Source organism: Cajanus cajan, chromosome 5 (genome assembly GCF_000230855.2).
Source record: "Cajanus cajan strain Asha chromosome 5, NIPB_CcT2T_4, whole genome shotgun sequence".
Lineage (NCBI taxonomy): Eukaryota > Viridiplantae > Streptophyta > Magnoliopsida > Fabales > Fabaceae > Cajanus > Cajanus cajan.
The window spans coordinates 67,454,345-67,468,908 of record NC_138521.1 but is presented as its reverse complement, the minus strand read 5'-3'; the positions used below and the strand labels follow the sequence as shown (position 1 = coordinate 67,468,908).

General features: G+C 25.0%; 1 protein-coding gene across 1 annotated transcript; it reads right to left on the bottom strand.

The window, feature by feature from the left end:
* Nucleotides 1-6,247: 6,247 nt before the first annotated feature.
* LOC109808504 (transcription factor MYB1) lies at nucleotides 6,248-7,370 on the bottom strand. The gene is made up of 3 exons (XM_020371534.3): nucleotides 7,199-7,370; nucleotides 6,976-7,105; nucleotides 6,248-6,910 (listed from the first exon to the last, which is right to left on the bottom strand). The coding sequence occupies exons 1-3, from the start codon at nucleotides 7,329-7,331 to the stop codon at nucleotides 6,292-6,294; spliced, it is 882 nt and encodes a 293-aa protein (XP_020227123.1). The 5' UTR covers nucleotides 7,332-7,370; the 3' UTR covers nucleotides 6,248-6,291.
* Nucleotides 7,371-14,564: the final 7,194 nt, after the last annotated feature.

Below are 14,564 nucleotides of genomic sequence, written 5' to 3'. Positions count from 1 at the left end.
GCTATATATTTTTAAAATTAAACAATGTTAGTTGACTATTAACATACAATCTAAAATTAAATATAAAAAAATATTGACATGTATGTAAATAGTACTACATAAAAGTAATTTGGTCAGGTCGACTTTCATGTGAGAAATAACATTATTTTTTTACAATATAAGTGTTATAGTTTTTTACTTCAATTAAAATTTATAATTAATTAAAATAAGCTTATTTTAATTTTAATTTTTTTATCGTGCGTATTTGTGTAATTATCAAGTAGTGTCGCACGAATATGTCAATCTTTTCTATTTAATTGGTATTTTAATGATTGGCCAACATTACACAATTTTAAAACTTAAAGGACTAAAATTGCAATTAAATTTTTTGAAGATCAAAAGTATACATTTATGAAACTATATGGACCAAAAGTAAATTTAAGTATTGTTTTGGTAAAGAAAAGTGAATTTAAGTCTTTAACTTTTAGGTTACAAGTTTAAGAATTTTGATTAGTATATTAATAATTTTCAAGTATTTTGAATAAATTGATTGTTATAATTGTTTCATATTCGTTTTATCTCGTAACAAATGTTGTCCTACTTATTTTATACAAACCAATAAAACATAATAAGATAGATGAATGAGGGAATAATAATTTTATAAAATTAATTAATCTTATTATTAATATTTATTATTAGAAACAATGCAATTTAACAACTTTTAAAAGAATATAAGTATTACTAGGGATGTAAATAAATAGAAGATAATAAATACTACATTAAAAAACTAAAATAACACTTATTTAAAGACTTTTTTTCTTACAAGACATTTATTATGAGAAAAATGTATTTCATTGTTTAACATAATCAATTAATTAATATATTCTGATGTGCAATTAATAATGACCTCGAAGAACAAAAGATTTGATAAGATCATTTTGGCAAGAGTTGTTACATGCATCGCAAATATTAGAACAAATGAGGCTTATGAGGCAAGAAGGAATAATGAATGGTGTATATTTAGCCACATGAAAGAACAATAGCAAAAATAAGAAGATAGAATTGCTCTAAGAGAAAAATCAAAAGAATAGCACTTAAAGATTTTCACTATGTCTATATTACAAAAAGACTAGTCATCAAGGTGTTGGTGGAGACCTGACACAAAATGTTACAAGTGCATGCAATTAGAACACCTAAAATATCTATGCAAATCTCACGAGCAATAAAAAAAAATCAACATTGTTGAAAATCAACAAGAAAATGAAGAAGAACAACTACTTTCAATGTCATATTTTACAAAAAAAAAAATCCTCAAAGCTTAGATTATTGATAGTGATTGTACAAATCATATGACTTATCACCGAAAACTCTTTAAAGAATTCAACAAAAATGACATCTCTAAAGTTCAAATGGGAAATGGAATATATATACCTTACGACAAATTTAATATCTATATGTTCTTGGTATTACTCAAATTTTGTTGAGTGTTGCTCAATTGTTAGAAAAAGGCAATAGAATGTCATTTGAAGATAAAAATTGTGTGATTAAAGATATAAACAACAAAGAAGTATTCAATATTCATATGAAGGCAAGAGTTTTGCTTTAAATTTGAAGAATAAAGATGATGAAAAATCACCTTCAAAAGAGAAGTTAAAGACAAATACTAAAGTAGTCCCACTCAAGAAGGACTGTAACAAAAGTTACAAGAAAAATAAAAGGGAAAAATTAAACAAAAAGATAAAAAGTAGATTTTGTAATTCAAATTCAAATTAGGTGATAAAATATTCAAACAATGAGGAGTATTGAGAATATGCCTAAATATCTTTAGGAGAATAAATTAGTTTTGTTAAAAAAAAAATTTTATGTTTCAAATAATTAAATTTAATCTATTTTAATTTTTTTAGAATTTGTTTCCTTATTTTTAGAATAAAATAATATTAATATTTGATTTTATAAAATACAAACCTCATGAATAAAATAAGATTACGCTCATTTGATAATAAAAAATATATATGTACAAAATACAAATCTAAAATATCCCATCATTAGTTAATATTCAACTAATAAATTTATAAAAAAAGTTTTTTTAACTATAATATTAATACGAAATATTCATTATAAAAAATAATGACTAATTATGGTAAAAAATTATAAATATATATAAAATAAATATTTTATTTTTTATCCAATAAAAAAAATATAAAAAGAAAGATATTGATAGGATGAGTAATTTTACTTTATCACTAATCAATCTATTATGAAGCATGTGAGTGTACCTCCATTAATTTATTAAAACTGTCACACTCAGTCCTTTAATTAAATTTGGATGCTATCAAGTACGCCCAATGTGCATCAATTTCCATTTACATGCACGAGTACACAAAGTATTATTTTGCATAACAATATGCATACTTAAAGGCAGAGGATGGTAGGTTGATACATATTTAGAATTCCCTATTCGCTATATGAAGTGAGGATGATATAGTATTAGATATGATGAACCCAAATTAGAAATGAACATGCAAGTATGTATTTGTGGAAAACCAAAAGTAATAATATAAAGTAATAACAGGTCAATGGCCTACCATGAGATTCTATATATAGAGCATTCGTCACGTGCTCTTTTTCCATCCCCATATTCCGGTATCTCAGTAAAGCCATTAATTCTCTCTTAATATTAAACAACCTTGGCCCATTACATACGACAAATAGCCTTAGATCTTGCCAGATTGTTTTTCAAAAACAGGCCCACATGTGTTGCTTCAACTTCCCACACATTGCTATTTTACTTTATTTCTTCATTTATTACAGTTAGAAAAAACATACTTTGCTTTGATGTACATTGATTTAATTATTTTTTATAATTATATTATTAATGCAAAATATTCATCTACTTAACCGAGATCAATATCTCACTGATATCGGTTCTTAATTTAGTTATTCTTGGATAATCATAGACAAACAAAATAATGTATATGTTCTTAATGTCTTAAATACAGCAAATGCTAAAAGAAAAACACAACAAAATGATTCTTGGCGTTTAATTTGTACTTAATTGGGAGAAAGTGTGCGTGTCATTGTGCATGTAAAGTTCACAGATATGTTAGCATGAATGTAGGCACAAGTCACAACGGCTTGTTTTGTCATTCATGAACTTTTTAAGGTCATGTGATAAGTTGTTATCTCAACCATGTGATTTGTACGATTTCCACATAACAATGGCAGAGTCGCCAATTATTTTGTCATATGAAAGAAATTTTCGATCACGAGTGTCTTGATCGAATTATTTGCTAAAAGAATTCTGGTATTGTTTGCTAAAGATTTGGGGTATTATAATAAAAAATTATTTGCTTCCTTTTTATCTCCTTCCATCAAAACAACTTAAAAAAAGTTACCCTTTTTTTTTTTAATTTTATTCTACTTCTTTATATTATATTTCTTTCTTCTTGAAATCCTTCTTTGTCCAAACAAAACATTAGTATTTGATATTAGGTTTAAATATTTTTGTCATCCTAAATATTGCTCTCTTTTTTTTTTTTTTTTTTTCCATGCAATTATTTTTTGTCATTTTTAGATCTTAACAATTTTTTAGTGTTCTCTTTTAGTCTTTGTCACTAACTTAAGTTAGTTTATAGGTAAAATAATTAACAAAATATAAAATATTAATTAAGATAATTAAAATAATGAACAATATTTTAAATTAGATTATAGAGCTATTTTACATAATACTCACCAATAAAACCCTCTCATTGACGAGAATCAAATTCATGTCATTTTGGGATATGAGTTTTTTTTTTAATCAATTGGATCAACCTTTATTTTTCAGGTATGGTATTTATTCAAATAAATCACACAATCAATCTCAATAAGAAAAAAAACTAAGAAAGAAAAAATTTTGGTAAAAACTTGATGAAAATTGAAAGAAAAAAAAAACCTTCACAGTTCAATGAAAAATCAATATTTAATAATAAGCATGTTTAAAATTTATTTTTATTCTTAAATAATAACGACGAATAAAATTTATTGAAAAAGAAAATAATTTTTTTTATCCATAAGAATCATAAAGAGAACACTAAGCTTTGAATCTAAAACCTAGACATATTACTCAAATTATTCTACCACTAGTTGGCCGACCTTATATGTAGATCACACATTGTTCAATTAAACATTATTGTACAAGAATTATAAAGACATACTAAAGTTCAAATATTTTTTTTTGTTTTATAAGAAAGTGTAATTCATTCCCATTCAGTCAATTATTGTAAAGGTAAAGTTGTAACTTGATTGTGACTCCATATTCAAGTAAAAAATTGAACCCAATCATTGATTAAATATTTAGTTACATCAGAAAAATACTTCTTATTAAAATAATTAACATTTATCCTCTTGAAAACTTGATTTTACACAATAGAAAATTACATTAAAATGCAAAATGTATTTATAATGTACAATTTTTTTTATACTATCATCTAATATTAGATTTTATGTTGAAAAATTATTTATTTTTATAATAAATACCTTACGTAATATATAAAATGTATTTTTATTATTGATTGATGTAAAAAATCTTTATAAAAAACCTTATACATCATTTACTTTATATATATAATTTTTTAAATTGACAAGTCATTTTAATCCAACCCAAAATCCTGGATGGATGGTTAAGTTAAATCTTTTTTAATTCAATCTTAAAATGAGTTTGAGCTAAGTCGACACTTTTGTTTTTAGAAGTTACAATTAATAGGTTTAGGTTCGGTTATTTGACCTAGGGAAGGTTTAGGTTGGGTTATTTGACTTAGGGGAAGGTTTAGGTTGGGTTATTTGACTTAAGGGTGAGTAGAGGACATGTTAGGTTGAGTTGTGTTTTACCTTAACCCATCCTTACATTTTGATTAGGATACCTTTTAGATCTTAATTTACCATATTAGGCTTAAATGAATTTAATAATTTATGGGTAAAATTAGGATATATATTTTAAGACAATAATGAGTTGATCCGGAATATGAATTCTTATTAATGTTATTGAAATTTCTCATCATTATGCATAACATTTAATAAGTGATAATTACTTATCATATAAAAAAAAATAGTATTGACTTTAGTGTGAAAAACATAAATAAAAGAAGTTAATAGCTATAATTTTTCTAGTACAATACGAATAATAAAATGTGTCACAAAATACAAAGACAGATTGCGACAGGCTATATTTGACGCTAACTCATACTTAAATAAATTTAAATGAGGCCAAAATTTAAAATCCTAACCCATTCTTAGATTCGAATGAAGTTGATAATGTAGTAGTGTTTTAAAACCCGGACCGACCCGGCCGGTCGGATCGGTTGGACCGGGAACCGGTAGTCCAGCTGGTCCGAATCTGAAGTTGGATCGGTTATGTAGTTGACCCGGTTCAAACCGGATTGAACCGGTCAATTTTCCGGTTCAACCGGTGAACCGGTGGGTCAAACCGGTTCAACCACTTTTTTTTAATTTTTTTTTTTTTAAGGGACCATAAATCACAAAAATAATAATGAAAATCGAATCTCTTAATGAAAAAGCAAGGAGTCTTATTAAATATAACAATGACTACTTGTTCTAATATATTTATTTGCAATATATACAACTTAAATAACTTTTATAGTATATTATTAATTTTAAATTATATATTTAATAATTCAATATTTATGTAAATATTACATATATTATTTTGTGATATTAATTGCAAGCATATTATATATGTACATATTATTTATATTTTTAATTTGTATTAATATACCGTTTAACATGTAATTTTTTTATGTATTTTTTTACAAAATAAAAATAAAAATAATTTTAAATAAGATAGAAAAATTTAAATTTAAAATAAGATATGAATTTATTAAAATTTATAAGTATAAATATATTTAATATGAATATTTTTTAATAAAAATAAATAAAAATCAAGTCATGCGATTCAACCAGTGACCCACCTGTTCAACCTTTGACCCACTGACCCAATACCTTAACCGGTTTGATACCGATCCGGTTTTTAAAACTATGAATGTAGTTGATAAATTAGGACGAAGCGTATGAAATCAACGGCTGACCCTTAATTCGAGCCATTGAACATTTTGCATGAGGTTTCAATTAATAGTGTTATTTAATGAAAATTACATGTATAAGGTTGACGAGAGGAAAGCAATTATGTTGGTGAGTTTAAATAAAGATGAAGGAAGAATGTTAGTTAAAGGTAGCGCAGAAAGAAGTAGTGGAATAAATGAAAGAGAAGGAGTAAAGAGGTGAAGATAATTAATTTATTGAATTTATTTCATGGCATTATTCGTCTCTTAGTTTTTCGTCCTCAAGGAAGGAAGAGAAAGAACTAAGGTTGTTGGTTTGGTCTGAAAAATCGGTTTGCGTCCAGTCCTTGAGAACTTGATCAGAGAAGACGTGATTGGCGTGGTCGGAACAAGGTGATAACTGGTCGGGATGAGTGAAGGTGAAATTGTACATGTTTGAAAAATCCAAATCCGTGTTGAGAAGATCAGATAAGCAAACATCTCCGACGTTGAAATCTATGAGCAAATCCGTGGAGAGGTCTTTTTCATCGTTGGGAAATGAGAGGAAGCCGTTGCCGTTGCTTATGGCATCCATTGCTTCTTCTGCTTCAGCCTCAGCCTCGGTGTTATGCAATTTCATTGTGGGGTTAGGGAGTGGGTTTATGAATAATACCTTAGAGCACTTGCTAGCTTTTGTACGGACAAGATGAGAATCTAGGGAGGGTGAGGGAGTGGGCATAGGGATTGGATTCTGTGTTTTGTTTCCATTTCGATAACTAGTAGTAGTGCTTTGGTTCTGGTTTCCATCTTTCACTTTTTTGCCTAGGTTCGTGTTCCAATAATTCTTTATTTCATTGTCTGTTCGCCCTGGAAGCCTCCCTGCTATTAAAGACCATCTGCACACAGAATCAAACACATCATGTCCATGTCACAATCACCATTATAATGCTACACTTTATACCTGTTTCCCAGGAGCTTGTGAAGCCTGATGATGAGCTCTTCTTCGTCTGAGGAAATATTTCCTCTCTTGATATCTGGTCTCAGATAGTTCAACCATCGAAGTCTGCAACTTTTCCCACACCTTTTCAAACCTGCATGAACCAACCATATTGTATAAAAAAAACCTTTTTCATTTTTCAGTACAGAACATTATGATTATATATGTTGTAACAGAAGGAACATACCTGCTCTTTTGGGAAGGTTTCTCCATCTTCCTTCACCGTGGACTCTAATGTAATCTCTCAGAATTTTGTCTTCATGAGCTGTCCAAGCACCTCTGTTCAAGCCTTCCTTTGAACAACAAGGACTTCTTCCCATTCTCTCTCACTGCCCTTCCTCAAGCTGTGGAGTGTTTGGCAGTGTGGATGCTTATATAGCAATCCTTTTAATAATTGTGGTGTGCTCATCAGTGGTCCACACTTGAGGTCACTTCAACTTGCAATGACAAGTGAGCCACAACAGATTTTATAAAAAATTTATATTTATACGGTTTGGACACACTCTATTTCTATATTTATTTCAAAATTATTTCAATTTTAGATTTGAGTCGAATAATTAATTTTTAATATTTAAGGTTTAAATAATTAAACAGTTTCACGTTGAAGCGTGCATCGAGGTCTTTGGTTGGTTTCAATACGGGACTTTGGGATCATTTGTCCCCATGGAAAAATGCAGAATTTCACCCAATGATTCCTTCAAATCATTAAATGCTCCAGAGACTATGCTGCGCCTTTTGCGAAACGAGTCACATTCGAACCAAAATTTATTTTATTTATTTTATTTTTTTATCATCTATAGTTGATTTTTTTTTAGGTATTATTTTTTGAGTTAATCATTTATATATTGTTAGTATAAATTTTTTTTATCCCAACAACTAATTATATTTCTTAATTGTACTATGTCACAGTTAAAAATAAATGTATCTACAGTAACATGACACAATTAAGAGATATAATTAGTTTTTGGTGTAAAAAAACTTTACACTGACCGTATATGAGTGATTAACTCTTTTTTTTTTTCGGTTGGAAAGTAAATTAGTATTTTTAGTTGTCTAAAACGGAGTTTGATTTTTAGTGGAAATTGGTTTTAGTTAAGCATGTGTTATTTTTAAAGACCGATTCTCGTGTTAACAAAGTATATCGGATCAATTAAAAAAATTTATTCTCTAATTATTTTTATAAGACTTAATTACTTAATTTATTATTTAATTAATAATAATAAATTTATCTTATATATATATAATTATTCTAACTTTAATGACACACTTTCGCATTAACTACCTATTATATTAAGGGGGTGTATTGGTTTAGGATTTCGTAGGATTTTAAAAGACTTTTTTTGAGTAAAAAAGTTCATTGGTATTCAATCAGGATTTTATGTCACTTAAAAACAATCCAGTGGTATTCAATCTGGATTTTCAGGATTTTTTAAAGAGTCCATTAAAATCCACTGGTATTCATTTGAGATTTTTTACAACTTAAAAACAATCCATTGGTATTCAAAAATTTAAGGATTTTAAAGGATTGTTGTGTGAGAGGGATTTTGAAAGACTTTCTAGTGTTATCTATAAATACCATATTCATAAAACAATCCCATCCAAACCCATCGGATTTTGAAGGATTGTTTGAAATGATTTTTCAAGTGTTTTAAAAATTTTCAAGTGAGTTTTTCATCTTTTTTTTCTATGCTCCTGTCTTCTCCATTTTTTCTCTACTAATAATACTACACTATTGTTCATTGCTCATATATAATACTATTCTCATACCATTCTCCTATTTTGTGAAACTCTAATATGTAAATGATAGTGTCATTGACTTGTTTTATTTTTCTGTTCGTTCTCTTTAATTGACTTACTTTATTTTATTCTATGTAGTTGAATTTGTTCCTTTATATAACACAAAAAAATACTTGAAATTTTAACTTTTAAGTGATAATTTTTTTTATGACACACGTTAAGAAAAGAAAAAGGTGAAAGATAAAATTGATATCATAATCTCAACAATATATATATATATATATATATAAAAGATGAATTTGTTAGGGTTTTTGTGAGTAGAATGAGATAAAAATGGATCTTAGTAGGGAGAAAAACCCTCTTAGCATAAAAATTGCGAATTCTCTCTTTCCCTTGAATTTGTTACTCTTATCCCTCCTCCTTTTATGACTCAACAATTATTTTATTTTTTTTACTATGAATTTTTCTTTTTTATTTTTATATTATGAAATTAAGATTTTTTATATTTTAAAAAAAGAAAATTAACATAAGACATTGCAATATCTAATTTTTTAGGGTTTAGGATTTATGCCTTCATTAACTTATTTTTTAAAAAAGAAAATATTGTTAAAATATTTGTTAGAATAATTTATATTTATAAATATCGTTAAAAATTATCATATATATATATATATATATATATATATATATTCTCTATATCTAAATACTTCTGTTTATATAAAAAAAATTATATATCTAAATATTTTTTCAGTATCGAATATACTAATTTTTTTATATAAAAAATTATCTTATGTTTCTATATTTTCGTTTTTACATTTTTTTTTTATAATAACTGAGGTATTTGATCCATTTGGATAACAAAAATATATTCGATCTTGTATGATGGTGTGCTTCTAAAAATAATAATATAATTTTATTGATTTTGTCTATTATCCGTAATTATTTATATAACTATTTTTTAACATATATTGTTTTAGTAATTCAAATGGGAGATTCACAAGGAAATAATAAAGAAAAATGAAAAGAGAAAGAAAACTATGAAGCTTGGATTAAGGATGATTCCGATGAATTGTTACAATTGATAGTGGATGCTATAAAAAGAGGATAGAATATTATAGAGAATTATTATTATTATTTATTTAGACATTATTTTTTTTATTTATTATTTTTATCTTTGACTCTTTTTAAATTTGAATGTATAATTTTTTTTAAATCTTATCAAATGTCAAAACTCCACAAAATCCCACAGAATCCATTAAAATCCTAATTTAAAAGTCTTGCAGAATCCATTAAAATTCTGATTTTAAGTCTTGTAGAATCTTGCAAAATCTTAAAAGTCATGAAAATCCTGCAAAGTCTTTTAAAATCCGCAGGATTTTTTTTAACTAAAAAAGTCCTTTAAAATCCTAATCCAATACACCCCCTAAGATAAATGATTTTAATTAAGAAAAACTTCTGTTAAAAATAATTAATTTAAAGAAACACTTTTAATTAGTTTTTGTATAAGGAGTCGAGCGATATTTTTTATTTTTGTCTTATAAAAAGGTTAGAAGTAACTATATATCAAAATAATTTTAGCACGATTTCTAACAAATTAATAATAATATTATTATATTTATTATTATCATATTTTAAACTTTTGGCTAATCAACCAACAAAGTATGACATGATTGATGTATAACACATTTTTCTTAAAATATGTGGTCCAAAGTTATTTACCCAAAAATATCAACTCTTAAAATGAATCTCATTACTTAAATGAATTAATTCAAAATCTACCTTAGTTTTTTTATTAAAAAAAAGTTTTTTATTAATCATGTTCAATTGATAAAATTAAACTGCACTATTTTAAAAAAATGTTTAATATGATTTTTGGTGTTAAATGTGAATTAAATTATGTTGAATGGATAATACTTATTTTATGTGTACTCACAAAATTTCTGATAAATTAGTCAGAACTTTTAATGATAAATTATTTCATATTAATATTATGGATGAAAAAATTCTCTTAGATGCTGTAATTAATTATTATATATCATTATTATTATTGAAAGTTAATTAATTATTAGCTAAGTGGTTTAGCGTAATTAATTAAATAGTTGGTTAATTAATTATTATTAGTAAATTATATAATTAAAGCTTGTGTTACATGTACGCAAAAAAATATAACAGATAAATTAACATATAAATACAACACATAATTAAATTTAGAATATTATCACCCTTATAACGAAATCATTTTAGAGAAAATGAAAATAAGAAGACACATACTTTGAGTTTAAAATGTTATTAGTTCAAATAAACATGAAAAAATATTTTTCAAAAAAAAAAATTTCTTAAAAAATCTCAAAATAGTATTTCATAGTTAATCTCTTAAATATATTTCTTTAAAAAAATTGAAAATTAATTCTTGACCTATAATCGAAAAACATCTTGGGTTAATAAAAGTGATTTTATTGAATTTTTAAATAGTTATTCATAGTTTAAAATCATTGAATGAGATGTTCTATTTTAATAAAATTTTCAATTAAGTTCTTGTTAAATAATTGTACTGTGACTTTTGTTAGTGTGATAAATTTTTGCAAATGAAGAGATTGGAACAAAAAAATTTCATTAAAAAGATCATCACTACGATGATTATGTCCGATATCGTATTTAACTATTACGTTCATCCATAAAAAAAAATATTATATTAATAAATCCTAAAATTTGTAATAATAACCTAACATAGGTTGTTGCGAATTATTATAAAAATTTTCTTACTTTGATTCTAAAATTTATTTACGGTATGTTTGAATAGGAAATTTTAGATATTCAATAGATTTAAAAATTTTGGAATTTAAATTATTTTTATTTTAATTTTCATTATTTATTAAATATTTTGTTTAGATAAATCAATTTAAAATTCTTAAATTTTAAATATTTATTTTGGATAAGAAAATTTAATTCACATCATAGGAAAATTTGATTTTAAAAGAATAAATATATATTAAAATTTTTAAATTAAAATTTATAAAAATAAACATTAGAAAAATTTTATATATTTAATAATTAAAATTTTATATTAGAAAATAATTACTATTTAAAAAAAATTGAATATTCAATAATTAAAAAGTATCTTTATGTTAACATTAAAAGAGAGGAGAGAGAGATAGGAGAAAAGAAAGAAGAGAGAAGATAATTTTAAATTGTCAAAAAAAATTTAAACTAATAATAAAATTATTAAAATATGTATAAATTTGAACCTAATTTAAATTAATGACACATATAACAATTTCAATATTCCTAGCTACTCTTGTTTTCTTTTTTATATTTGAGTTATATGAATAATAAATAAATAAATAGCAAGAGTTATTGACTCGACTATATTAAATTAACGTTTAACGTGACTCATAAACACCGAAGTCTTTTCTCTATTTAAAAAAAAAAGAGTCTTTAAGAAAAAAACATAAAAATTAAATTCTTAATTATTTACATCAACAGTATAATGTACACTTAATATATATATATATATATATATATATATATATATATATAAATTTTTAAAACGAAGAAAATTATCTATTAATATACGACATTATATTATTAATATACACATAAAATATTATATACTAATAATTTAATTTTCTTTGAATAAAGAATATACTAATAAAAGTAAATCGCCCAAAGCATATGCGTTTGTTTTTTAGTAGTATCCGGACCTTTCATTATTAACACGTGTACTTTTGTGCTTTTTTGTCTTGACCTTCAATTTCTTTGTAATAATAAATTTGGAACATCTCCTAACGGAAAATATATAAGATATTAATCTCTCAAAGACATTGAAAAATTCATTTAATTAATTGATCTCTTCTAATAAATAGCCTTGTATATAAAAAGCTTGAAGTTGGAGCTTCTAAATACTTATTTAAGAAAAATGACACAATATTAGGCTAAGTTTGGAAAAGAAAAAAAAAAGTTTAACACCATTCATACTAAACTGATTTTATTATAAAAAATTGATTCATATTTTTAAAAAATTGAATCAATATATTTTATAAAAAAAATAGATTAATTAACTAATTATTTTTTTAATAAAATAAATCGACTCCATTCCATTTAAATTATTCGATAAATTCGATCTATAAATACTCAAGCGTTGAAAAATGCCAACTAACATGCACAACACTTTGGCCTATATCATTTCTAAACTTTGCATGCATCACAATTCACAAATATGATATTCCTTTTCTGCTGAGGTCGAACTTTTCGAAAAACCTGCACTAACTTTCAAAAATCTGTCAAACTTTTTCACGCTACAAAAATGTAGTACCCAACTAATTAATCTGTATGATTAACGGAAGGTGAAATATTAATATTACATTTTTTTTATGAATTAAAATTATAAAAATTACAAAATTTTTCAAGAGTATTTTATTTTTAATGATTTAATTTAAATTTAAATTAATTAAAAAACGTGTTAAAAACATTGTTGTCGTCTTGGTTTACCTAATTATGTCTTGTAATTTGACTGTGAAACTGACTTTCTCACGAAGGTGATGGTGTTGGAAAGTTTGTTGCAGCAGCCTCGGCTGATATGTGCAGTAACAGTCCCAAATGACGTACATGTGACAGCATTTCGACTGTTTCTTGAACCCCCATTTATTGTCCAGACCAAGATGTCCGGTAAGAGGTTTCCACCGTTCACGTCACTGTCACATTTATTGTCACATTTTTTTTATCTTTTACTACCACGTTACACTTGTCCAAATCCAACGCGGCTATGACCTATGAATAATGTTAAACAAGTAACAGAAAATTTTTAATTATTTTTTAAAAAGAATTTTAGGTGAATTTTAAGGTAAGGGTCTTAAAAAAACTTACCATCTTATTTTTAATTCAACCAAGTCTTTTGAGCTACTACCTACAAAGTCTACTTTAAGATAATTTCAAGATCGATTTTCATAACATTAAAATAATGTATGATTAAAAAAAATCATATCTCACAAATATAAATTAATATTTAATTGTTAATTTCTGAATATTAGTTGGAAAATGTCTATGAACCTCAATTTATTTATTTATTTTCTACAAGTATAAAGATCTTTAAAATAATATACAATTAAAGAAAAAAAAATTATTTCAAATATGAATTTTAAAAATATTCATTGTAACATATATATAATTAAATGAGAATGTGTTAATAAATTTTAATATTTTTAATAAACTAAAACATATATATTTTATTCAATATATTAATTTTAAATAGAGAATTTAAAATTATATTATTGTAATAATACACATTACATACTATGTTTACTTATTTGAAAGTTTTATTATCATTAAATCTTATTATTCTAAGTTCTAATTAAATAATTTAACAATATGATTCGATTAAATTAATTATATTGGCATAATTGAAAGAAATTATTAAATAATTTTATCAAGTTCACAGTGGCATGTTGATACGTTGATGAAGCATGGTAGAGAATAAACACTAACCATAACACTTTGAGAGTGAGAGGAAACCTTAAAATAGTAAGAGGAGTGGTACACAAGTTTATATTTCATATATGGCCTAGTTAATGCTTGCTTTTTAACTTTGGATGCTACAAGTGGAAATCAAGGATGTAGAAAAATAGTTGATTAGATTGTTTAATTTTTTTGTATATATTATTGTTTTTCTCAAAGGAGTGACTTGATCACGAGAGTTGTTGCATAATTAAATTTATCATTTTGAATTTCTATTCAAAACTATTTATTTGTACGGTTGATCATTCGTTGAGATGAAACAAAATTATAAGTTCGAGGTTGTGATCAAATTTACCACACAAGTA